At 42.4% G+C, this 27,095-nt stretch overlaps 1 protein-coding gene across 2 annotated transcripts in view; it reads left to right on the top strand.

Annotated features, from left to right (window-relative positions):
• The window catches only part of Amph (amphiphysin), a 227,983-nt gene extending 206,189 nt beyond the window's left edge, over positions 1–21,794 (top strand). For both annotated transcript variants that reach the window (XM_004629658.2, XM_023713540.1), the window contains 4 exons: positions 9,756–9,968; positions 11,228–11,461; positions 12,482–12,583; positions 20,816–21,794. In XM_004629658.2, the coding sequence (XP_004629715.1) occupies positions 9,756–9,968; positions 11,228–11,461; positions 12,482–12,583; positions 20,816–20,923 (657 nt within the window). In that variant the 3' untranslated portion in view covers positions 20,924–21,794. The remainder of the gene's footprint in view (positions 1–9,755; positions 9,969–11,227; positions 11,462–12,481; positions 12,584–20,815) is intronic.
• The last annotated feature ends 5,301 nt before the right edge of the window (positions 21,795–27,095 follow it).

Below are 27,095 nucleotides of genomic sequence, written 5' to 3' on the forward strand. Positions count from 1 at the left end.
TGCGTGTCAGCCTTTATAAGCATACACCAATGATGTTCCTAGCCATCAGGACAACCTGATATTCTGTATTGTGCATAATACCAGGCTTATTTCATGTTAAAAAAGAAAACACTTTTTAGGCCATGAATCCCCCAACCTCCACACCCAGCCCATGCCTGATCTGAGGTTGCAGCTTAGACCTGGAAGAGCATTACAGGTGCATCCTTCCTTGGCTTGGCACTCCCCGGCTTTGCTGGTGACCATACAGAGGCATCTTCAGCCTATACGCAATGGCACCGAGGCCCACACCAGTGTGTGGCACAGTTCCACCCTCCACCCCTTGCCCTTTCTCGATCTGGCCTCCTCAACACCTCAGGGCAGAAAGACTCTCTGCTACTGGGACCAACCACTCCTTTTTAGTCTGTTAGGATGCTGAGGAGGAACCCAGAGCAAAGCACTTGATCAGGAATCAGAAACCTGCCCTTTTCCCAGCATTTCACCTTCCTTTCCAATATCAAGTCTCAGAGACCAAATGCCACCTTTGAGACATACCAGGTGAGACCTGCAGGTAGAGACAGGGTGATGAAGATGCCCAGGGAGGGGGTGCTGACCAAAGAGCCGTGCCATGATAGTCCATGCAGCCGAGTGCTCACACTAATGGCCCTCTTACGGGCACTGGCCGAGGCCGTGGCATTGCTTAGGCATCACAGCCCCATGCCCCAGATTAAGGAAATGGTGACACCGAGAGTCAAAGTGGCTTAACCCAGATTGCACACTTGGAAAGCCCAAATTCAAACCCAAAGATCACTGTCCCATCACTACTCCAGATGCTGTTGTATGATAGTGGATCTTGACTAATGTCATATCATTGCCAACCAAAGTCAGGAAGGGTCAGCGAGGCTGAACTCTCTCCACAGTGACCCCAGGATTTCCCACAACCCATGCTGAGGCCTGAGGGATGTTCCTAACCTGTGACTGCAAAGTCAAAGCAAACCGGAAACTTTTCTTCTTTTTCACTTGTTTGGTTTTTGTGCTGTTTTCTAGGATAGGGACTCACTGTATGGTTGAGGCTGATGCAGAACTTGGAATGTAGTTCATGCTGGCCTTGAACTCAGAGAGATCCTTCTGCCTCAGCCTACTGAGTGCTGGGATTGCAGGTCTGTGCCTTCATGCTATGCAGACATGTTCTTTGTGTGTCACTGAAGGAAAGTGAAACCAGGCAGGGGGAAATGTTTACTGTGTAGTACAAACATTAAAGGAACTCTACCGCTGGTGCAGCTCAGTGGTAGAACATGTACCTTGAATGCATGAGGCCTTGGGCTCCATCACCAACACTGTACAAAATGAGGAGAAAAAAATACAACAAGCCTTCTAGCAAAGCACTGGCCATCCTCCCGGAAGCTGTCCACAGTGGCTGCTTCAGAAGCTGCTACTTTCTCATCTCCCCATTTTGGAACAAGCATGAGATACCATATTTACATGTGTATCAAAAAATAAATTCACTTGCCCTATTCACTTTGCATGTTAATCATTAATGAAAACTTTAGATGCTGATATGTATCACTATGGGATTTGCTGCCCTCAGCATAAAGACCAAATTGAGCAAAACTCCATTAACTTTATTTATTTATTTATTTATTTATTTATTTATTTATTTATTTATATTTTAGGGAAGGGCCTACAGGTTGTTCAGGGTCTCACTACTAGATCAGACTCCTAATGATCCACCTGTTTACAGCCTCCCAAGAGCTGGGATTACAGGCGTGCACCACCACGCCCAGTCTCAATCACTGTCTCAGCTTGCCCCTGGGGCAGGGCCAGCACGGCTGGCCCAGGGATTGAACCCCTGGCTCCTGCTCTTGCTTGCAGATGCTTTAATCCACTGGGCTATTTGGCTGGTCCCCTCAAAATCCATTAACTTTGGCATCTGCAGGAGACCTTAATTTTCCAAGGAAGTTATAGAGCTAATTCTATGGACATTGCCATGGCAACCACGCTACCAGCAGCTGAGTTGTCCTGGGACCAGGCTGCTAAGAACTAATGATGGGTCTGTGGGCAAAACTCAGGGAGTAGATTGAAAAAAGATTGAGACGAAGGGTAGGAGGAAAGTTCCTACTATATTCTTTTACTGGAAGGGGAAGTGTCAGATGTGATTTGCAATACAAGGTGTCACTTGTCAGAGGATGTTCCTGGGGCTTGTTGCTCCAAGAGAGATTTCACTGGAAGGAAATTATGACTGGCAGCATCTCCAGTAAAATTTATGGGAAGGGAAGGACCAGCCGCCAGCCTACATCCTGATAGGCGAACCTTCTCCTTGGGATCATAATGATGCTCTGCAGACTCTAGCTACCTCTCAAGCCAGTTTTCCTTACAAAACGGATCCTGAAGAAAGTCTTGTAGTTTTACAAAGATATTAGGATACTCAGAGAAGTCAACGGCTCAAGTTGGATCCAGAGTTAGGAATGAGCAGAGGAAGGCAAAGGAACCTGGGAGTTGGGATGCTCTGTTTCTCTCCTGCTGTTATTCTTCCCCATGAGTTTACACAGCCAGGTACAAAGGAACCCTCTCTGGCTCCACAGCTAACTAGACACATCAGAACTGAAATGCCATCTCCACCTCCTAGGCTACTTCCACCCCAGTATATTTATTCATAAGATGAGTGCACTGGACCTTTGGCCTCCCAGCTTTGTGGTGACATCAGTGTCTTAACTGGTGAACTTAGCTGTGGCTCTCCACGTGCCTGAGTGTTCTCGATTGTACTGTGTGGACAAATACAGGCAAAGCTCAGCTGACCTTTGTCTTGTGGTCCTGCACTACACCTGTCTCTCTGGACAATACAATCTGTATGACCATTGGCCAAAATAATATAGATAAATTCTATCCAACTAACCTCTTCTTGGTAATTTTAGTTGTATAATTTCATATTGACTGTATTTTCTTAGATGAATCCATACCACACGAGTTAAGCAAAATTTGCTTTAAATATTTGCTTTGCGTTTTAAAGAGTAGCATTCCCAGAATGAAAAAGAATACATCCACTGTAGAGGGATACACTTGTGTTCCGTCACTAAGAAGTAGTAGGTCTATCAGTGGTACTTCAGTCTCAAGCTCCCTAACTGGAAGGGTGTATTTTTGTGCATATGAAATGGTATGAAACAAACCCCACAGCCTTTGACAGACTGTCTAAGTCTTGGTTTACTGAGTTAGTTCAGATGAGTTACTGAAACTCTGGGTTTGAGTTAATTTTGCGTAAATTTTGAGAATAATCCCTATAAATATTTCCTCCTGCACTACCAACTGGAGAGTCATATAATGTCAGTTTTCTCTGTGGGTTAGAGATGTGCATACTACTTTTAGTCTACTATAAACTGAACTGTAATCACTGAAGGATATAATTGAGGTAAAATTTAAAAGATACAAATCTTATGCTCTTTATGATTTCTATCATTTACATTAGGGATATTGTTGAGAGGGGGAAAGAGAGAGAGAGAGAAATGCATTGTAGGAGTGCATTAAGATGGTGTGAAGAAAACAAAAACAATAAAATTCTAAATTTATTGTTCTAAATTCCAAATTTAGTTTAACCTTTTTTTTTTCCATTTTGCTAATATTTGTATTAAAGACAAAAGAGCATTTTTCAAAGTAGAAATGTCTGTAGTACTGCAATCCTAGACACATCAACCAATCCCAGGAGAACTTTCCATAAACAAAAGCATGGAGGTCCTTGTAACATAATAGGTGAGCCTGAAATGGAAAAATAGGTGAGAGTTTCACCCATCCTTACGTTAGACAAAAAATGACTGGCATATAACCCCACAAGCATGGGTGACCCCTTCTGTGGCATCCAGGCCTGTGGGACCTGCAGTTCCTAGCATGCTAGTGCATCCTTTGATACATATATTTTGGAGATGTAAACAGATGGGTTGTGTGTGAACACTTGATAAATCTCTCCCCAGCTCCCGATATGAAAGAGACCTTCAAGGACCTCTACATAGTGAGCAAAATGAAACCAAGAATATGTTTCCATAGCTCTCTGTGTTAAGAGATTTGTCTGAATTTGAGATAAATGAAAAAATATATCCTAAAAAGAACACAAGAATTGAAAACATCATACCACAGTGGTATATATACATCCACGTTTATAGCTGCACAATTTGTCACAGCTGAATCTTGGAAACAACCCAAACGCCCATCAACCAAAGAATGGATGAAAAAGATGTGGTATTTTTATACAATGGAATATTACTCAGTGATAAAGAAAGATAAACTAAAATCTTTTATACGTAAATAGTTACAACTAGAGGCTACACTCATAACTGAAATAAATCAGACCCGCATTTGTAAATATTGGATTGTCTTCATAGTGTAAGATTCTGAAAGAATAAATAAAATCTGAAAGGTACAAATAGACGCAGTACAAGGGAAAGAAACTGCTCAAAAGGAAAGAACAATTGGGATAAGGGAATGAAGAAAAGAATAAAAGAAGGAAGGGGAAAAACGTGTGTGTATGCACAGAATTGCTATGAATATTGTACTACTAATTTCTATTGGGTTTTTTTGCTTGTTTGTTTGTTTTGTATTTTAGGGAAGGGCCTACAGGGTGTTCAGGGTCTCACTACAAGTTCAGACTCATGGTGACCAGCCTGTTTACAGCCTCCCAAGAGCTGGGATTACAGGTGCACACTACCACGCCCAGTCTCAATTGCTGTCTCAGTGCGCCTCAGTGGTAGGGCTGACACAGCAGGACCAAGGATCTAACCCCAGGCCTCTGAGCCTGCTTGCAGGTGCTTTAATCCACTGACCTATTTGACCAGCCCTCTGTTGGTCTCTTGGAGGGAGCACTTAATGCTTAAAATTTTTATTTTCACCAATTTTAGATGCTCATGTCTGGTCATCTGAGCAACTCCCTGAAGACAACAATGTGAAATATAATAAGTTGTTGAGTTCCTATCATCTTGTTGGTTTTTGTTTTGTTTTTGAAATTCTGTATCACTTCTAATGTTTTGTCTATTTTTTCAATTCTCTTTAAAAGAAAACAAAAGCAGAGAAAAAAATGAAAGACTTATAGAGCACCTCAAAAAAGGAAAGGACTGTTTACAGATAGAGTTAATTGAATTTTTCTCTAGAGAATAAACTGAAAAAAAATTTTACTTGAAACAAGAGGACAAAATTGGAAAACTTTCTTTCCACTGTAATCAATAAAATTCAAGCTAGTTTTGATGTGTGAAGCAAAAGATGAAATTTGAGGTAACGCAGCTGCACAGAGGGAAAAAGAGAGCTATTGAGACAGAAGCAAGGGAGCTCAACATTGTAGGAAACTTTTTAAGGAAAAGAAACGCAACGCTAAAAGTTGCCTAGGAAGATGGGGAGACCAGGAGTCACAGAGACATGCTTTAGTGATATGGACACACACAGAAGAGTTCTTCCAGCACACAAAGGAAAAGCACGGGCAAGGCTGGTAGCTGAGGAGGCCGCAGGAGAAAGTGAAATTCATGAAGAGTAGCTAATCCTAAAGGCAGCAAAGGTGGTCGGTGAGCCAGCGGAAACACAGTGGAGCTGAAGCTTGCCTAGGTGAAAGACCTGCTGCATGTAGATGTAGGAAACCACCAACCAAGGCAAGATGACTGAGGAGAGAATAGCATTTCAAGGTGTTCTCTTAATTTTTTAAATTTAAAGTCAGAAAACAAAGTTCTGTGGGTATCTAGATTAGAACTAAACGAGCCCTGTGAGAGAACATCAGTAAGGCAGGCCTCAACCTTGCCTCTTCCCACTCTTCACAGCGCAAGATCAGAAGTTACTAGAACAGCATATGGAGTTTTGAACTAAAAAGACAGCACCTTGTAAGAGTCTATGCCAAGTCTATGGTTGTCCCTGTGTGAAAGCCACAGAAAGATCCTAAGAAACATGGAAAGGGCTGTGGGGTCCCCGTACATTTTCTGGTTTGTCACTCGCTTGTGTTTCTGCTGACTCCTTGGCTGTGGGTATGCGGGTGCTCTTGTCACTCCTAGAAAGCCTTGCTGATGCAGCTACTCTAAGGACCCTGACATGCGTGCCATAGTTACATCGCTTTTCTCCCAGCAGGAGTGAGAAAGCAGGGAGATCATGCGTGAACCACTGCTTACCATCCCCAGGAAGTGCCTCATGCTGCTCCTTCTGGGTTCTTGGGCTGCATGAGCAACCTTAGCATTGGTCCCCGAGTCTCTGCCTCAACAATCTGGTGGACAAAGCCAACCCCAGTGCCTAATATCAGGGAGAACCTTTGCGGTTGCTTTTGCTGTGAGATATTTTCCACCATAAATATAGTTATCCAGTAGACAGTACGGATTCAGCAGAGGAAACTGGTGTTTCTCTTACTATTTGGAGTGGAGAGGAAAACTAGACAGTTCTGACTATCAAAGTCTTGAGATATATTCAGTACTTTCAGTTCTTTGATCTTCCTGGGCAAGATTTTTGAAAAGTAGGAACTTATTACTGTGTTTTTCCTCCCAAGGTTAACATCTTCTGTAGCATGTACAGTGTAGAAAATGCTTTTATTTTCTAGATTTGCAAATAGCCAAGAAGTTACATGAATAAAACGTATAAAAGGGAAAATTCTAGAATTAAAAACCTTCCTACTCTTTCCCCAACTTTGTCTAAAGTTAACCTTTGATTTGTGTAAGTGTTTCTATTTCTCCATTGTGTCTGTATGTTGTTCAGTGATTATAGACACTACTGATGCATTAGAAATACTTTAGTAAGAAAAAGACATGGAGCAGCCTGCAGACATAAAGGGGGGACTGAGGCGCTCCTTGGTTTTCAGGCCAGCGTTACAACAGGAAGTGGTGAGATAATGTAGATAATGGAGGATTCTTCTCCGGCTGTGTCATGCTTTTAAATTCCATAAAATCAAAAGCAATGCAAATCCCAACCTGCTTTCTCCACCACTGTTCATTTTACTATTTTGTTGCTTTTTATTTGCCACCATTTTGTCAGCACCCTTCTACGTACTGCGTTTCTTTCTTTTTACTATTAGTAGATGTTGCCAAGACATAGTATAGTGACGGTGGAGAATTAGCATGTATTCGGATTGTGTCTTCATGCTTTTTTTTAAAAAATGTATTTGGTTGTTACAGGGTCTCACTATGTAGCTTGGACTCATAGTGATTCTCTTGCTTTCAGCCTTCCCAGAGCTGGGATTACAGGCATCGCTGCACCTGGACTCTGCGGCCTGCTCAGCCCACCCTGGGAGCGGGACTGGCGTGGCCTGTGGTAGCTGGGGTTTGAACCGCGGTCCCTGGGCTTGCCTAAGCTTGCCTAAGCAGGAGCTTTAGTCTGCGGAGCTATCTCACCGGCCTCATGTCTTAAAGCTTCTTATTCTCCCTCCCGTCACCTCCCTCCATCCTCAAAGTCTACCTCCCTGTCATCTTCCTTTAACTGTGCTTTTTATTTATATTTTGGATTTCTCACATAAGAGAAAGCATGCCACATTTAACAGTCTGTGTCTGACTTTACTGAGCAGTACGGTCTCACGGTGCAGCCATTTCCTATAAGTGACTCAAATGTTTGTGACTAAGTAGTACTAGAAGTTAAGGAGATTCCCGTGCTGAGGCTAGGAGACTGGTTTTTTGAAGTTCAGGGAAAAGCAAGTCAGATAGAGCCTCTGGGCTCCCCCTGCTGGTGGCTGGCATCACCGCAGCTACGCTGTCAGGACAAGAGCCCATCCACCCAACACCGCCTGTTCAAATTATTTAGCAAGGGCTTGTCAAATAGCTCAGCGGATTACAGTGCCAAATAGCTCAGCGGATTAAAGTGCCTGTGAGCAAGTGCAAGACGATTCCCGGGCCTGCTGTGTCGACCCTGCCCCCAGGGTACGCTGAAACTGCAATTAAGACTGGGCATGGTGGTGCGTGCCTGTACTCCCAGCTCTTGGGAGGCTGTAATCAGACGGATCACTATGAGTCCAATCTAGTAGTGAAACTCTGAACACCCTGTAGACCCTTCCCTAAAATAAAATTAAAAAAAAAATAAAAAGTAAATACCCTACAAATTATTTAGCAAAAGGCAGGTCATAAGCCGTGTACCTTGCTATAGCAAAATACGAGACATCTACATTGAAAGATAAATGCAGGATATCACTTATTAACTAATGATGGACACTCTATGCAAGGACTTCAGAATTACTTTCGACAGCATCATCAATACATCAAAGTAATTTATCTCTTCTACAGATAAAGTATTAACTCAGTTAGGAGAAAAATCCAATTACTGATAATTTCTCCTTGGAACATATACATGTGAAAGGAATTTATTGTATCCTCAAGGGAGTAGCCCATGAAATAACATGATGTGCTTTGTGATCAACAGCAACATGTCAGGGGTGTGTGTGTGTGTGTGTGTGTGTGTGTGTGTGTGTTACACTCTGCTTACTCCTGCTATGTGTATACAGAGCCTTTTTGGCTCAAACCTATGAAATCCCTGGGATCTTCATAGATATGAGTTCTCAGATATCTGATACGGATAGCTTGGAAGTATGAACACACGTACTTCCTGCATTTATGCCTACAGGTCAGTTGTGTATAAATTATTTTAATGAACCACTTATAATTAGAAAGGAACTTGCCTAGGTTCTTAATGTCCTAGGTAAAGCCTGTTGATTTCTTTAGCAATAAAACTATGAGCTCATCTGTGGCCTGGAAGCTGGAGACAGCAGTTGTAATTTGTATCTGACTACAATATATATATATATATATATATATATATATATATATATATATTTCTTGCATTCTCAAGAGTTCTCATTGAGAGCCCATCCCTTCTGTTTTTCTGTTAAAAGTGACTTAACTTCTAGAACCTTCCCCAGCCACGATTTGACAGTTTATACTAAATTGCAATTTTTGTGCATTCTGACTTCATGTGGTGAGGGTGCTTCACAGACGCGACTCCTCCGTGACTGAAGCGCTGGGCTGGGCTCCTTCAGTCTTGTGATTCAACCTTCTCCCAAGGCTGATTCCCTGTCATTTTCACTTAGCCAGCAAGGTGGAAATGGCTTCCAGGAGTGGGGGCCACACTTAGCTTGAAACTAGTGTCTCAGGAATGCCATATGTCACTGCTGTCAGATTCTATTTGTTATACACGACTTCAAGGAAGCTGAGGAATGGAGGAAGTGTGATTAAAAAAATAACATGAATGTTTACATTTTAAAAACGTGTTACATTAAAAGGTACGCAGATGTGAACCTCCCTCCAATTCTCCCCCTTACCGCAAACACACTGATCTCGTGCGTCTTCTTACCACTCCCGAAGCGGTTCTGCGAGTCTTCTTTCCTGAGTATCTTTATAAAGTGTGACTGAAAATATGGTGAGCGCTGCTGCCCAGCACCATCCAAGAGAAAGGCAGGCTTCATGACATCCGAGGTGTCCTCACCCACCTTAGTCACTGGGTCTGTTACTGTGTGGCTTCTGGCTTCCCCACAAAGTCAAAATGGCAAATCTAGGCACACATTTTGAATCAGTTTAGGACATCAAGGCAGCCATGCCAGTTTCCTGAGCTGGAGGCACTCAGGAAAGATGACTGCCAGAGCTGCTTCAGACAGTGGCCAGAATGATGGTAACTATTCAAAGCGAGGGGGCTTTGTGGCAATGTGTCTTACTGTCGTAGGTTGTTTTTATTTAAACACACACTAGCTTTTCATCACACCCTGTAAGTTGTTGAGAGCTAGGGAAGAAGAGAGGGCAGACTCTGGGGCTCGGAAGAGACCCTGGAGGCACAAGCATGACCCGGCTGGTTTCTGCCTTCAGGTTGGAGCTCAACTGGCTGCTGATGTGGCTGTGGCAACCGCAGTGCCAGCCGGGGGGCCTTCTGTAGAGCTATCAGAGGCTGAGAAAGCAGCTACTCCTGCCGGGGAAGGAGAAGGTCCAGAGGAGGCCGCGGTTGACACCGAAGCCGCCGAGGCTGTGGACAGCGACAGGCCTCAGCCAGCAGCAGCAGAGACAGAAGCAGAAGGACCCCAGGTGAGTGCTCCACTGCAGGACCTTCTGGAACGGCCGGCTGAAGCAGGGAGGTTGGTTCATGGTGATGGCTCTTTCATGTGGAATGGGTTGGTAACCGTTCTGGGACTCCTTGCTCCCCCAAAAAGATTGTATGTCATTAATATCACAGAAAGCGTGACCCCAGCATCCACTCAGAGTCATCACTGTGATGTATACAGGCTCCTAGGGCCTCTGTCTGATGGGGTCTCCGCACAGAAAGGGGAAAAGAAGACCATGGGATAAAATGACACAGGCAAGAAAAAAGCAACATGGATGATGAAAAGATGGAAATGAAGCTGGGTGTGGTGACGCACATCTGTGACCTCAGCACCCTGAGAGAAGGAGGCAGGAGGATTGCATGTCTGCAATGACTGAGTGAGACCTTGTCTCAAAGTGAAAACTAAAAAGGGCTGAGGCTGTAGCTCAGTGGAAAGACCCCAGCTCCAATCATGAGTTCCTAAGTCAATAAATAAACATAATCCAAGACAGAAATGCAGGGTGGAGAGAAAAGAACATGGTAGATGGGGCTGTGACAGGGAAGCAGTCCTAAGGTGTCCCTGCAGGACTCAGGCAACTGCCAGGCACATGGTGAGAACTCAGCAGTAGTGAGGCCACACTGCTGTTGTTGCTTTTGCTTATCATCATTATCATCATCATCATCATCATCATCATCATCATCATCATCGTCATCATCATCATCATCATCGTCATCATCATCATCATCCAAGTGCCCCATACTCATTGCCAGGCTCTCACCAGGAGTCAGGTTCTGGGTTCTGTTTCTCCCACAGGAGGAAACAAGCCCTTAAGGACACAGAGCATCACTGAGTGTACACCTCACAGCCTCTGTGACAGAGACAGAATGGCCTCTGCAGAAATGAGTGTGGCCCACTTGGAACCATGCTGGGTTGTCATTTTCCGGGTTGTCCGCAGCCCCCATGATGCACTCTTTCCCTCTTTAGGTTGGCCACTGTTCCCCAGGTTCACATTCCTCATTCTCCCGTGTGGTGGTGGAGTCCTGTTCTGAACCACAGGAAGGGCTTAGTACCTTGGGAAAACAGAGAAGGCCAAGGCCCTGCAGAGACCCAGGGTCAGAAAGGCTGTGGGGCTGGGGAAACAGTGGGTTGTTAGTGAGAAGTGGTGATTGTGGGACAGGAGTCAGGGCAGGTGATGGAGGACACAGTCACCATGTGTTTCAAGCCCTTCCAGAAACTACCAGCACCTTCTCTTTCTTCCCTCAGGAGAAAGTCATCCCTTCTGTGATCATCGAGCCCGCCTCCAACCATGAAGGGGATGGAGAACACGAAATAGCCCTGAGTGCAGAGACCAAAGACAGCCCTGAAGACGTGGTTCCCGCAGGACCTGTGGACAAGACACTGGAGCTGGCCACAGAGCAGAAGCCCGGGGAGGATGCCCAGACCGAGCCTCCTGCAGGCCAGGCTTCCCAGGAACTGCCTCCTGGCTTTCTCTACAAGGTCCTCTCTTGCCCTTTGTTTGCTTTGAGTCCTTTTGGCTCCAACCTTTAATTTTCCTGCACTTTACTTCTTGCAACAGATATGTTGCTTCTCAGAACTATTTTCCCTTCCTTCCAGCTACCACCAAACAAGCAAGGACCATAGAGATACTTTCCATGTTTTCACAAAGAACAAGATGCAGTCTAGATGCCTGTTTTCTATTACTATCACAAGATACGTAAGACTGAGTGCTTTATATAGAAAAGAGGTTTGTTTGTCTTACAGTTCTAGAGGTCCAGGGCCTGGTGAGGGCCTCTTCTCAGTGCCACAAGGTAGATGGTGCCATTCAAGAGGGAGAAATCATAGGGTGAGATGGGAAACTGGAGTGCAGGAAGGGTCAGCCTTACTTTTACAATCATCTCCTCACAGAACCAATCAAGCTCTTAGGAGATTCACATGAATCCCTGGCCTCCCACAGCTTCTACTCCTTGAAGTTCCCCTACTTCTCACATTATAACATTGAAAACTAATCCTCTAGCACATAAACCTCAGGGAAGAAATCACACTGGAACTGTTAGGTTTTTCTGGTTCAGTGAGAAGCAGAAGTGAGTGGGTGGGCTTTATTAATCTTGAGGAGATCTCAGTGAGATAGGGCTCCTCTGACCTGAGACAAAGGAAGGGTGAGATTTGTGGATTTTTGCTAAGGGCAGGGTTTGAGGGACAGCTTCAGTGACACCTCAGGGGTCTTCCTTGTGGCTCAGGAAAGGTAAAAGGAAGTTGTATTGAGGACTAGGTTGGGAGTGAAGGAAGAGATGCTCTCTGGGAAGACAAGCTGCTGTCTTTGGAGATTCAGCCATGTTGAATCAGGGCCATGCTAATTTAACAGTTTGTACTCAGGCCGAAACCTGTCAGGAACCACGGCAGGGTTCACCATGTAGCTTGATCTTGTTATCCCATTTACGGAACGTTTCTAAGAGTATCTGCTTACAATCTAGCTAGGAAATCTCATTTTACATGTTCTTTCTTCAAATATATTTTTAGGTGGAAACACTGCATGATTTTGAGGCAGCAAATTCTGATGAACTTACCCTTCAAAGGGGTGACGTGGTGCTGGTGGTCCCCTCGGATTCAGAAGCTGACCAGGTAAAGAATAAGAGTGGAAGATGCTTCAGCCCACATTAGTTTTTCCAGAGAAACAAGTGGATCCTGGCTTCCCAAAGATAATTCTATTTTCCAAGATGCTATAATCCAACTCTGAGAAGGGTTTAATGGCTTAATAGCTACAGCATGCATCATTAATTTGCTTTTTGACTTCCTTTAGGGATGCTGTTACCTATTCCTTTTTTTTTTTAACACAATTTAATGATTTTCTGTCTGTCTGTCTGTCTGTCTGTCTGTCTGTCTTTCTTTCTTTCTTTCTATGTATTTGGTACAGAATCTCACTACACAGCTCAGACTTGTAGTGATCCTCCTGTTGTCTGCCCTCCCAGCTCTGAGATTACAGGCATGTGCCACCATGTCTGGTCTTGGTGGAGGGCTCAATGCACCTGTGGGCAGGTCCGGTATGGCATGCAGTACTGGACACTGAACCTGGTCCCTGCACTTGCCTAAACAGGCGCTTAGTCTGCTGAGCTATCTCACTGGTCCCACCTTTTCTTATCCTTTAACACTTTCTATGTATTAGAGATTCAGGTTCAGCTGTTTGCTACTCAAAAGCCAATATGAGGAGGGTTGATGGGAAAGAAATCAATTTTATCTAAGGGCCAGCACTCTGGAAGATAGAGAGGGCTGTCATTCTATGATTTTAGAGAACTCAAGCGTGAAAAGGTTTTGACACATGAAAACCTTTGGGGACAAACTCCATCCATGCCACATCAGATTGCCATATGAAGCTTCTTTGTTTTATCCCAGTAGGGAAATTTTTCTAAGAATGGCTTCTTATAATCTGGCTAGAAAAGAAAGGAGCAGGAGACAAGGAGCAGGAAAACTATATGCCAATAGGGGTGCCCATGTAGAGCAGAAAGGAATGTCTCCCTCTCTTCTTCTCTGGCTGGAACAGTTCAGTGAACCTTGACCTCCTGAATCTGGTTCCTACTATTCCTTAGACACATGTTACTTTTCTCGGAGTTAAAGCTCAAAATTGTTTACACACATTCTGTATGTTAGTTCATGGAGAAAACTAAAGCTGAAGGAGGGGCTGCTGTATGTCCTGATATATTCTATAGATCATCAGATGTTTTGGGTTCTGTAAGTATAAAGAAAGACTAGCAGTAAGACTCTCAGGCACCTAGGTGCAACTTCTTTTTAGAAGTAAAATGCTAGGTAAAGGCAGCAATAGTGTATTAGCCTTCCCATTGCTGGCCTCAATATGCAACACCACAATTTAACTAAGGAGAGGTTTAATTTGGCTTCTGTTTTAAGGGAATTCAGTCCATGGCAGTTTGGCTCCAACACAGAAGCCTCATGGAAGAAGAATGTGGTAGAGCAAAGATACTTAATTCATGGCCGGCTGGAGAACAGAACAGGGAGATGACATCAGGGAGGAAGGGACAAGGTACTAGACATAGACCCCAAGGTCATAGCTCCATGACCACCCCCCCCAGACACACATACACATGTGTCTCACTAATTCCCAGGATGGATCCCAGAGCCGTTCAGTTTGACACAGTCAAGCTTAACTATCACAGACAGTCACCATGGAAAAGAAATGGCCCTTGTTACTCAGAGATGTTGTATTTGTAATGTTAGACTTCAGGAAGTGCAGACACTCTGTGAACTAAAAGTCCACTTCAAAAATAATTGCCTAGGGTCCGGGGAGATAGGCCAGTAGAATAAGCACCTGCATGTCAAGCACAAGGGCTTGAGTTCAATTCCTGGTTCCACCAAAAAATAAACAATAAAAATAAATAAATAAATAAAATTGCCTGTAGGGGTATGGAGGGTCACTGGGAAAAAACATGGAAGAACTTCCTGGGGAGGTAGAAGTTCTAAGCATTATATTTTTTCTGTTTAATTTTTTATTTTTATGAAAAAAATAAAAGTCACAGCAAGTAAGATAATGACAATAACTAATATACTGTGTATCATTTTCTTCAATTACTCAGAGTAAAAGACATGCGCAGAAAGGTTCTTCTTTCTTACAAAGAAAAAATCAGATAATAGCACAAAACTTTCTTTTCAGTGAGTGAAGAGAAACTCATATAAGTGAAAAATTAGCATATATACTAAAATAATTTTGAAATAGGAAAACAGAGATAATTTAGGGAATTGTTTGAACTTCTGCCTACTTCCTAGTTATTTATCTTCTATTTTGCTCTTTATTTGTGTACATATTTTTTGCTAGTTTCTCAAATAAGAGAAACAGTATATTTAATCTTGTGACTGACCTATTTCACTTAGCCTCATGTTCTCAAGTTGCCCAATTGCGTACAAATGCCTCCAGTTTACATTTAGGACAGAGCAGGATCCCAATGTATGAGTACCACATTTGCCTTACCAGTTCATCTGTTGATAGACGTATACGTTGTTTCCAAGATTTAGCAGTGAAATTGTTCTGCTGTAAGCATTCACGTGCATGTATCGCTGTAACGCACTGATCTGAACTCTTTGGGAAAGACACCTAAAAGGGGAAGAGCTGGGTCACATGGAATTTACACTTTTAGCTTTTTACGGGACCTCCACACCAAATTCCAAAGTGGCTTCCAAAGTTTTTTGGAAGAATTGTCTGGGGCTGGGAATATAGCTCAGTGGTGTAAGTGCCTGCCTGGCAAGCACACGGTACCAAGTTCAATCCCCAGATCAAAAAAAAGAAAAGAAAAAAGAAAAAAAAATAATCTGATCAAATTTTATGGGTTCACATAGTGAACTCCTAAAATGATACGCAAATTGAGCATAAATGAATATATAAATGTTTTTTCTGGACAGAACTGTAACTACTATACATTCCATATGTAGACTTATGCGGCCTTATCTGAAATATGAATTTAAGTATTATAGCTTTTGAGATTTAGGATTCAGATGTCTAATATTTTGTTCATTTTTTGATAATACAGCTACCAGCACAATCAACCCACCAAAGAGCCTCTGCCATAATGACATTAGGTTATGGCAGAACATATTTTTAAAATATATTTTTAAAGCTCCAAATATCAAAAACATTTAAAATACATTTCTAAATTATATATAGGCCAAAAATCTCAGTGGCAAAACGTTTCACAATGGTCACATTAATTCTAAGTTTTAAGCCCAAGAAAACAGGAAGAGGAAAAATGAAGCAAGTGAAGAAAATAATAAACCTAAATAGAAAGGGAGCCTCACAATGCAGTCAATAAAGCCAAAAAGCTATTCTTTGAAAATATTAATACAAGTATTAAAATTGCATACTTTTCAAGAAAAAAGTGAAAAAGCATAAGCTTCCAATATGGGAAAAAGTATAAAATCTCTATGCATCTCAAAAACATTAAAAATTCCACTGTATAATTTTTTCCTTAGCTCTAAGTCTCTTTCAAGGAAATGAGAGAAAGAAAGCTAGTTATGTGTAGCTCATACATGTTTTCCATGTCCCTGCTCTCCATTTCTTCCTATACATCTGAGTTTCTATGTGTTCTTATTTTCTTTTGGCCTTAAATATTTCTTTTAGTGTCATATTTTATAGCCACGAATCCTCTCAGCAATGCTTGTCTGAAAATATCTGCATTCACAGTCTTTTTTTTTTTTTTTTTTTTTTTTTTTTGAGATAGGGCTTCATTTTATAAGAACCTGGAATGCACAGAGCTCCTTTTACCTCAGCCTCCTGAGTGTTGAGATTGTAGGCATGCATTACTATGCCTGGCTTCATATTAATTATTAAGGATATATTCATTGGGAGAGACTTTCTTTCTCTCTCTCTCTCTTTCTCTCTCTTTCTTTCTTTCTTTCTTTCTTTCTTTCTTTCTTTCTTTCTTTCTTTCTTTCTTTCTTTCTATTTCTCCTTTGATACAGGATATTTGCTAGGCAGCTCAGACTCATAGTGATCCTCCTGCTTCAGCCTCCCCAGCACTGGGATTACAGGCGTGCGACACCACTCCCGGTTTCAGTGGCCTGTGGTACTGAGGATCGAACCCTGGTCCTTGCACTTGCCAGGCAGATGCTTAGACCCTGAGCTGTCTGCCCAGCCAGGGAAAGACTTCTGAGCTGACTTTGTTCCTTCAGTTCTTCAAAGATGTTTGTCTGTTTTTCTGGTCTTTATAATTAGAAATAAGCAATCATTTGTTTAATATTGTTTCTCTGTACACAGAGACTTTCTTTGTATTTTTGGTTTTTGTCAGTTTGCCTAAGGTGTTTTGTGACTTTATACTTAGGGTTCATTGAGACTTAGACATTTTCAGAGTTGTAATCTAGTAATTTTTCTTATAGTTGGGGAATTTAAAGCTTATATTGAAGCCATTTCTTTAATTTTTTCCTGCTACATTCTCTTCTTTTTAATGTTCATTTATCCTATGTTCAGTTCTTTGATGTTTAAGATATTATTCTTTTTATCAATGTATATTTTTCATTAGTGGCCAGGTTGAATAATTTCTATTGTCCTGTTTCCTAGTACTGTTACTATTTCTTCCACTACTTTGAATTTGTTGCTACCCTTATGCAATGACTTTTCCATTTCAGTTATTACACTTACACTATTCTTTTCTTTTCTTTCTTTCTTCTTACAGTTTCCATTTCTTGGTTAAGATTTCCCATCTAAGGCCAGCAAGATAGCTCAGCAGTCTAACACACCTGCTTAGGCAAAAGTTCAGGGACTGTGGTTTGATCCCTGGCACCATAAGCCGTGCTAGCCCTGCCCTCAGGGCGGGCTGAGCCAGCTACACACACACAAAAAAAAGATTTTGCATCTATTCTTTTATTATTACCATCCATTTAGGTACCTTAGTATATTTATAATAGCTACCCTAAATATTTCACTGCTAATTCCAAAGGTGTTGCCATTTCGGGGCACGTTCCTGTTACCGCTTTGCTTTTGCCTTTGGGTCTCCTCCTCTGGCTTTCCCTCTTGTCTCCTCATGATCACATAACCTCTTGTAGAAACACGGATTCTGCTTTTTATATCTGAAGGTTATTTTTGTTCTTTCAGGCATTGGTCGGCATTACTGGGTAATTGCCTTGTAATTATTTGCGGAAGTTCATTTTGTACTTTGTTAAGGTGGAAGACCTTAGTCTTAGCATAAATTCCCGCTCATGAAATGTTGTCTGTACCTCCAAGACATGAATTCATGGAGTTTTCAGTAAAATTCCAGCTGTAGGGATTATCAGTCCCCCTAAGGGTGAAAACTCTCAGCTCTGCCCTTCTCCTTTCCACTGGTAATCCTAAAATCTCTGCTCAGGTTTTCAGCTGTCCCACTGTCATTTTCCACCATCTTTTTTTTTTTTTTTTCAGAACCAGGGATTGAACTCAGGCCCTTGTGCTTGCCAGGGAAGCACTTATTCTACTGAGCCATCTCCCCAGCCCCTCCACCATCATTTTTGAATGTCTTGTGTGAGGACAAGCTTGGGGTTCAGTCTAGGATTTTAGAGCAGTTTCTCTGTGGATGGATGGGGCTGTGCCTCCCTCTTCTTCAGGATATTCCCTCTCTTAAAGATACAGTTTCCCTTTAACCTCTGTCCTCTGAATGCACTGTTATGTGGACTGAAGACAGTCCTCAGGGAAAGGCTGTTTTAGAGTAGGTCTCATCTTCTATAGCTCCCTGCTTTCGTTTTTTCTTTTTCTTTCTTTTTTTTTTTCTTTTATCTTTTTTTTTTTTTTTTCGGAACCAGGGATTGAACTCAGGCCCTTGCACTTTCCAGGAAAGCACTTATTCTACTGAGCCATCTCCCTGGCCCCACCTGCTTTCAAAGGTTAACTATCCTTCCATTGTTCATTTCTGGTGCCTTTAAATAGTTACACCCATGATTTGTGCCTACCTCTTCATGCATAAATGCATATTATTTTAAATATTTTATAATAGTGAATTTTTACACAGATTCATGCATACACATATGTATTTAGAAATATATAGCTACTCTAGCATTTTTATTACTTTGAACAGAAGCTTTTGTCTAATGTAAATTGTTCCACCATTGTCAGAACTGGAAGACCTTGTCTGCTGTGTGTTTTAAGCAGCTAAAATTTAGTTTTCATCCACTGAAGATGGATATTGGCTAATATCCTTCAGTTTACAATTTAATTTGCATTTCGGAAGATATGTGTTGAAATATATTTTATTATGGGTTTGTGAAAGCCCTTTGTTCTTATTCTTTATCGAGACCATTTTCAAATGCTTGGCTCATCTTGGTCCCATTAAATTTTTCACACACTGTAAATAAAGTCACATGTAGACACTGGTGGGGGGAAATGACCCTTTACAAGCACACACAAGGTTTAGAAAATGTTTGTTGTCACCTCTTACTTTAAGTATAACTTCATCCTTCATAAATATGACATTATAATTTTAAAGAGGTCCCTTTTTTTCATCAGCAAGGGAATTGCAAGTTATTTTATGGGATCATTTTTATTCTTTTTTTTTTTTTTCTGTCTTCAAAAATTGGCCTGTCAGGGGCTGATATTTCTTGTCTATGTGGCAGCATCAATTTACAGTCTCAGATTATATCAAAAGGGAATGTACGCAGTTTCTCCATTTAATTTTTGAGACCTCATGTTATCTGATGTACTTGAACCCTACCGGTGAATGGTTGTCATTAACTCTAGCCATCCTCATCATAGGCGGGGTCTCTTTCCTGTCCTTGTTAACATAATAAAGATAGTCATTTCCTGTGAGCTTGACCCCGTGCCGTGTGCACATTTCCTATGGTTGCAACTCAGCTGCTTCCAGCTAAACTCTGTACAGCTGCTACAGGCCAAGGGTACAGTGCAGCCTCTACCTCTCTGTTTTGAGTAACACCTTGAATTCTGTATGCCCTTTCTGTGGCTAAATGTCTTCGTTTTTTATGGTGGAAGTTCTATCTAACAAAGGTTGAATTATAAAGAATTTATGAATGTCTCTAACAAGAAGCCCATAACATTGAGCTACTTTGTAGTTTGTGTGAACTTGGAAAGCCAAGTTGTGGTACTAATAATAACAACAAGCAGAACTGTGTCAGGCAGCCTACATCTGGCTGATAGCAGATGGCAAACCCCGTGATTCCTTGGATTTGTGAGGGACAGAGTACTTTCTTAGAAGCAAGTGACCCAGGATGAAAGATAAGACGCTCTATGGCCTCATCAGCATGATATTCTAATCAGGGATCCTCAGGCCTGAGGCCACCGTGACCCTAATAGTCCTTTAAGCTATATTTTCACTTGAATTCCTTAAGAACAACTATCATAATGCAGCTGATGTCAATGCACAATGTTTTATACAAAATCAGAACGTTAGCCCAGAATGTCAATGTAATCTTTGATTAACTATAATTTACACAGTAAACATGATATACGGCAGAGCACTGTGGTTTGTGTTTAAATTTTAAAATGTGTGACAATTAAAGAGACACTGCTGTTATCACCTTCAAAATATTTCCCTTCTCTTGCAGCACACTTGCCCATCATTCTCGCCACTTTCAGAAGCAGGTCTGGGAGTCCTCTTTCATGAGAATCTCTCCTTATGCTGTCAGGGCTACCTTGATGTCCTGAACTGATTCAAAATGTTTAGCTTTGAGGGTCATTTTGACCTTGAGAAGAGCCAGATCTGGTTAAAAAGGTGGGTGAGGGTGCACTGTAACGTGTTTACACCCTTGCCTTCCCACTGGATGGCTCTTGGCAGTGGCACTTCCTGTACTTCACATCGCATCTTATAAAGACATTCACAAAAGACTTCCAGAACTGCTTCAGAAAACAGTGAAAATCATGAGATAAGTGTGTCGGAAGGGAGGGCAAGAGGGGAATTAATAGCAATTCCTCTCTTACTGTAATACATTTTTAATTTAAACATTAAATCTATATTTATATCACATCTCATGCAATATTTTCTATGACCTTCTCAACACAATAACCAGAGTTCCTTATGCCTAATTCACCATGACCTGACCTCCAGGATAGGTATATTCCTGCAAGCTACATTGTTACACTGCCTTTACTTCTAACAACTTGTATCATAATCCAGTGACTATTAGTTAATTGTGCTTTACACAAAATTGTAACATCAGCCCTCATCTTGAGTCAACTGTACTTTATACAGTACATAAATAATTTCAAATGGTTAGTCTTTATTTTGTTTTTACTACCACATCATTTGTGATGTACCTTGTCCCTGATCATGCCACTTTTCATGTTCTGTGATGTGATGGGAGGAACCACACTGGTTGCAGTTCTTGGTAGTCAGTGTTTCTCCCTAGTTCTTGGGCTCTGACCACCTCCCTGTCTTGCAGGATGCAGGCTGGCTGGTGGGAGTAAAGGAATCAGACTGGCTTCAGCACAGAGACCTGGCTGCCTACAAAGGCCTCTTTCCAGAGAACTTCACCCGGCGCCTGGAGTAGGGCTGCAAGTGTTGCACAAAGAGCTGGACGACTGGGTTTTTAAACCTTTATGACATCCTGAGGAGTTCACTTTTGCTATGATACTCTTAACCATTTCCAGACTGATGCCAGACAAAGATTGGGAAGACCTATCAGTAGAGCGTGTTTGCCAAAATAAACAAACAAATGTAAGAGGGAAACAAACAAATGAAGAAAAAAAGTCCTCACTTTGTTCCCATGGGGTCCATAACAAGTTGGTTTGTGCTTTGTCCCAGCTGTGGACACTCTTGTACTTGACTGCCCTTCCACTGGTTCTAAAGTAGCTTTCTCCAGACTGGACTTTAATTTCTCTGCACCAAGTATGTGCTACCCAGTGTCTGCCCTGCAGAAGATGTGATGAAGTTTCCCTTAGTACAACTTGATCTTACTCCCCTGCCCAGATGTGAGCACGTTCTCTCTCTCTCCCTTTCAAGTTTACTGTGTTTAAAATTAATCTGCTGCAATGTTTTCAATGGTCTCTTCCCACACACCTATCTACACGTACCTATGGACACACAGTCGCACATGCTAGTTCCACCAACCGCTGGATCTATGTGTATGCAGAAGGCTACATATACATAGTTGCTTTCTTTTGTTTCCATTGTAGCTCTCTGCTGCTTGAGTGTCACTGATGCGTGCGTTGCTCTTACTCTGTCTGGCATTACAGTCGCAGAAGCAGCCATCTCATTGCCAAAGCAGTCAACAGTATCTGTGTTTGTCATATACGCGGTTTTCAGGATGAGAGTGCAGCATGTCCAGAGCTGCTGCCCTTTTGGAGAAATGCAGGGTCTTATTGTGCAGCTGCCAGCTGCTCTGTTTGGAGGAAGGCGAGTCTGGGAGCAGCCGCTATGGTCTTCACTCCTTCCTGACTTTAGGAGTTTGGCAGCAAGATGAGGCATATTACTTCGGCCCCAGTGAACCAATTTAAAGGAGCTCCTATATATTTCCACCTCTTTCTATTTATGCAACTCATCTCCACATGTCATCCTAAAAGAAGAATAGGTGGTGTATGCTGTATCCACAAATCACTTGTAACAGTCATGTTTTCAGTGCTGTGTCATTCCAAATAAACCTTTGGTAATCTCCAACAATTACCCTAAATCCTTTTTATGAGTCTTTTGTCCCCACTTTTTAAAATCCTGTTCCATTTGGACACACTGGTTGAAATGATTCACGTTGGAGTTGTTATTTGTGCCAAAAATGCTTCTTCCTTCACTGAGTTGTGCTTCATGGTCTCTCTTTACCCCTATTCCTCCTTCATTCCGGTCATTGCTGGTCATTCTGTGTCCGTGGTGACCAGCAATTACTGCAGCACAAATAACAGCTATGCAGGGAGACCCCAGAAGGTGCCTCTGTGGACTCCCAGTCTGAATTGCTGACAGTCATAGGACCTCCATAATCAGCAATTTCTTCCCATGCCAGCTTCATTTTTTTGGTCACTTTTCTGTCTGGCATGTTTATGTTTCAGGTACATGAGACTGTTAGAGCAGACAGAATAGAAAAGTCAACGCACAGGACCACGGCCTGAACTCTTCAATCAAAACCTATTTCACTTTTACTTGAACTCTTCTGTTAATATAATTCTGTCTACCGCAAAGGCTGATCAAGAACATGCATTCTTAGACTTTTAAGTGTGGTGTATATTTTCGACTCATAGTGCAAATTCTCCTGGTGGATTAGTGATTTTGATGTTTTAAGTGTTAATAGGGAAATATTGTTATTAACTCAAGAGTTTTCCAAGGGCTAATTTATAAGAAAACCAGGTCATCAGAAATGATCATCTAGTATAAACGAATATCATGCTAGCACCCCGCAACATGACTAGCAACTCAGGATGTGAGATGCAGTGAGACTTAGCACAGAGAAGCCATTCTTGGCATTAAGAGTGCACAAGGGGTGCTAAAAGCCAAGGCTAAAAAATTTGTCCTAGTAAAAAAGTGCACCTAATATATGACAAAGACAATCGCCACACCCTCTGAAGCAGTCATTCTTAAATTCCTGTCACACCGAGGCACAGGGTAGCTCTCATTGAACAATTTGGCAGGGCAGGGCCAAGATAAATTTCACTTTGAACTTCCTAGATGAATTTACCTATGCAAAGCGAACTAAATCCTCTACAATGGTATGCTTTTAAGTGGCCTTTTAGTCCTTCTTTGTTTTTTTGGGCACTGAGCAACAAGTTTCCCCATTCAGAAACTGCCAAGATCCAAGGATTCCCAGTGTCCTGAAATGGATGAATTGGAGGTGATGGGGATCAATAGGGTTATTCTCCAGAAATGGCCTCTGACGTGGAGAGAACATTCTCTCCAATTGCAGTGTATTCTCTAGCAGATATGTGAAAAGTTCAGGGGCTCCCTGTGGTTCCGCAGGTCTTTCAATGTTCCTTTCTCAACCTACTTTAGGGTCCCACACCACCAACCTGCTCTCAGCACATGACCTGACTGTATGCTGGTGAGTTTGCATCTGTGCATTACACCAGATCGCCTGGGCCCAGCTGGCTGGGTCTCCCCGCCTGGGCCCAGCTGGCTGGGTCTCCCCTCGGTGTTTTCAGGCTGCACCTGCAAACCAACGACACAGACCTTCAAATAGTTCCAAATCAGGAAAGGGAAACCTGTGGTTCTTAGGGAGCACACACCTACCTGTCATTCCTACCTGGGCCTCCGGGAATCCCTCTAATATAAACTTGGGTGGGAGCGATGGCTGCAAAAGTTCTCTGGCAATATGAATTTGTAATAATCTCTCAGGGTCCCAGAGACAGGAAAGCTCCATGTACCAAACTGCTGACACTTCAACCCACAGGCTTTTTCTGAAAAACCTAGGATGGCTTTTGAGTTGACCAGAGAACCACATCCATCATGTTGTGGGATTCTGGGCAGAGCATGAAGGTTTAGAATTCTGGAGCTCTTTCATGATGAAAAGAAGCCTCTAATCAGGCTATTGGGGAAATCCTGCCATATCCCACAGTGGCCCGGTAGTGGCACATTATAGAAAACACTGTAGGAAACCCTAAATGATGACTGAAGCTCTGTGTTTTATCCACATAAGTGCATGCTGGAATACCATGAAGCCTTAAAAATAGACAGGCCACAGATTGGCCTTACTGGCGGGACTCTAGTCATCTTTCCTAAGGGGCCCAACTAAAAGCTGTCTTCTGGTTTTTCTTGGACAACAACAAAAATCCTATGAACAATGTATGTCAGATCTTGTCGTAGAATGCAACACTTGGTGTCTCTTGCATCACTCCCGCACTTGATTGGGTGGCTGCTGTCTTCCCAGCCTGTGCCCCCTTCCTGGGATGCAGATAAATGGAATGGGATATTTGGTGGCTACACAGAAAAGACGATGACCAATGTTCTTAGCCAACCTAGGAAATCAAGCTCCGTGTGGTTCTACTTGTCTCTGAGGCAGCCCCATATCCTGTCTTAGATCTTCTGATTTAAGATTATCCTATCCTGCTGGGCCAGGGGGAGACCATCCTGCTATTCCATGAAGACTCCTCAAGGTCCAAGCAAGTGTTTGTGAGATTGTTCATGAAAGCTAAATAAATAATACTGGGATAAACTGACTCATCCTTTTAGATATTCTCTGGGTCCTTGGCTATACTATACAAAGACTGCTTAGTGACCATCCACACTGACTTCCATTTCAAAGGCAATTTTGACCCAACACATACATCTGTGAAAATCAAGAGAAAAGCCAGTTAGGTACTCAAGCTCTTTCAAAGGAAATCTAAATTTTCTCTTAGCTTCTGAAAATCCAGCTAATTCCCAGTCCCATAAAATCTCAGGTCCAGTACTCAGGTTCTTTGTTTTCTGAAGGTCAGGCTAGAGCGGTCTGGTCATTTCTCTTCTCCTGCATCCTCCAGAACAAAGTGTGTGTGCAGCTGGCTCTCAGACAGCAAGTCCTGCACTTTCTTATGCTGTGTCAATGCAGTGCATGGCCTGAGCACCTTTTCTGTAATCACATTACCATGTGGATGATACCCTGACACCAGCTTCCATCAATAAACATTAGTATAGCTAGTGTTGTTCTGTCATTCACCAGCAACCACTAACTGAGGCATGTGCTGATGCTATCAAACCAGGTTCTCCCTAAAATTCTAAAATATTAATTCTCTTTATTAATTCCTCTCTGGTTGTTCCTTTTCTGCCACCTTTCTTTTTCTTTCAGTGTTTTTGGGAACAGGGTTTGGGGCCAGGTGACTTCAATCTCCCCCCTTTGGCTTGTATTCAGCTCTCCAAGGAATGTTCCTCCAAGGGATGTTGTTGTCTTCATGTCCACGTGCCCTTTTGTTCCTTAAATATTTTTCAAGCTCTTGCTAGGTGTCAGTTACTGTGTCTTGGGGACACATTTTACCAAACTTTCTTAGACGTGTCAAGATACCACCATAGGGCTCTCCATTTCTCACACTCTGAATGCCAGTGCCGCAGTCTTGGGAGCTTCCTCCTGTGCTTCATTTTTCTGGATGACAAACACCTGCCATTATCGCTCTCCTCAAGACATCAGGCCACTTCGTACTTTGATGTTCATCGCCTGACCTAGTAGCATCCTTCCCACTGCTAGAGAGATACTTACACTGCTTCTTCTCTCCCTACTTTCTGTCTTTCCAGTTTTTCCACTGCCCAGCCTATTTCATAAACCCAGCATGGATGCCAGCATATTACCATCCCCTCTCCTTGTCATACTCCGACTCTAGTGATGACCTTCTGGGCTATGTTGTAGACCACATCAAATTGCAGTGCCACTGCCTGGCCTCAAAAGTCCCCACATCATCACCAGTTTTCATCTTCTGCTTTCATCAGATGAGTCTCCTCACTTCCCCACCCCTTCTTTCCCATCCCCGGGCCACTCCTTTGCACATCCCTCTGTTGGGCCACTCGCTCTCTTTTTTGTCTCCATCCCAAGGGCACAACTCAAGCCTGACCTCTTCATGGAAGGCCTCTCCACTGCTCATTCCTGTGCCCTTATCCGCTCTATCACATGCATTCTAAATAGGATGTCCTTTAGCCTTTTGCTTCCTCTGTTAAGTGACAAGATACCTATCGACACCCTCTGTATTCTACATCCAGCCTAGGATCTTATGTATATACTTGTGCTGAATGAGTAAGGGACCAACTTACTGGTTGGCTCAGGATACACCCAGAAAGTTCCAATCCATAGATCAGCAATACAAGAAAATCTGAAAGTAAATATAAGAAGAAATGAAAATTGGAGAGTGAAAACTTTTCTACACAGTACACAGAGTATAATGGCAAAAGAAAGAAAAAGAAATTCCACATAAAGAACAAGAGCTTGACCACAAAATTTAAAATTTCCATTTAATAAAAAGACACTGGAGATAAAATTATCAGACAGACAGATGATAATGCTTCTTCATATATCTATAACTTCCCAAACTATAATACACAGACCAATGGTTCAAGAAGAAATGCATTTCAATAATTACTACTATAATTGCATTTTAGTATATATTAGCATTAATTTATATATAATAACTGATAGGAATAGTAAATATAGTAATAACCTTTGTCACACATTTATAAGTTACCTGATGCTGTAAAGATTCTATATGTTTGAGTTCATTTAATCTTCACAAACCTATGAGGCAGGCATTGAACTGTTTTTACTTCTGACAGACGAAGCTAGAGGACCATGATGGAAAGCAACTGGCTCAAGTCACACAGATGGCAGTGCCAACCCATGTACAACCCAGGCCAACTGGCCCCAACTCTAGCTCTGCTATTCAGACTTCTCTTGCCATATGTAAAGGACACACATAGGCAGGAAGCTTGAAGGAGATGCTGCAAGGCAGGGAAGGCATCAGAAGTGACCCTCAGCTTCCTCATAATCAGAACACTGCCTGTTAAACAATGAGATGTTTCCTGATAGCCATTTATGTGGCAAAAATGAAAATTCCAGATAGCTCCATGGCACTGAAATACACAGTGGAGAGAGGAGACAGAGAGAGAGACAGAAAGAGAAACAGAAAGACAGAGAGACAGAGAGAAGAGAGGAGAGAAGAGAAGAGAGGAGAGGAGAGGAGAGGAGAGCAGAGGAGAGGAGAGGAGAGCAGAGGAGAGGAGAGCAGAGCAGAGCAGAGGAGAGGAGAGCAGAGGAGATCAGAGCAGAGCAGAGCAGAGGAGAGGAGAGCAGA

Source organism: Octodon degus, unplaced genomic scaffold (assembly GCF_000260255.1).
Source record: "Octodon degus isolate 3935 unplaced genomic scaffold, OctDeg1.0 scaffold00031, whole genome shotgun sequence".
NCBI classification, from domain to species: domain Eukaryota; kingdom Metazoa; phylum Chordata; class Mammalia; order Rodentia; family Octodontidae; genus Octodon; species Octodon degus.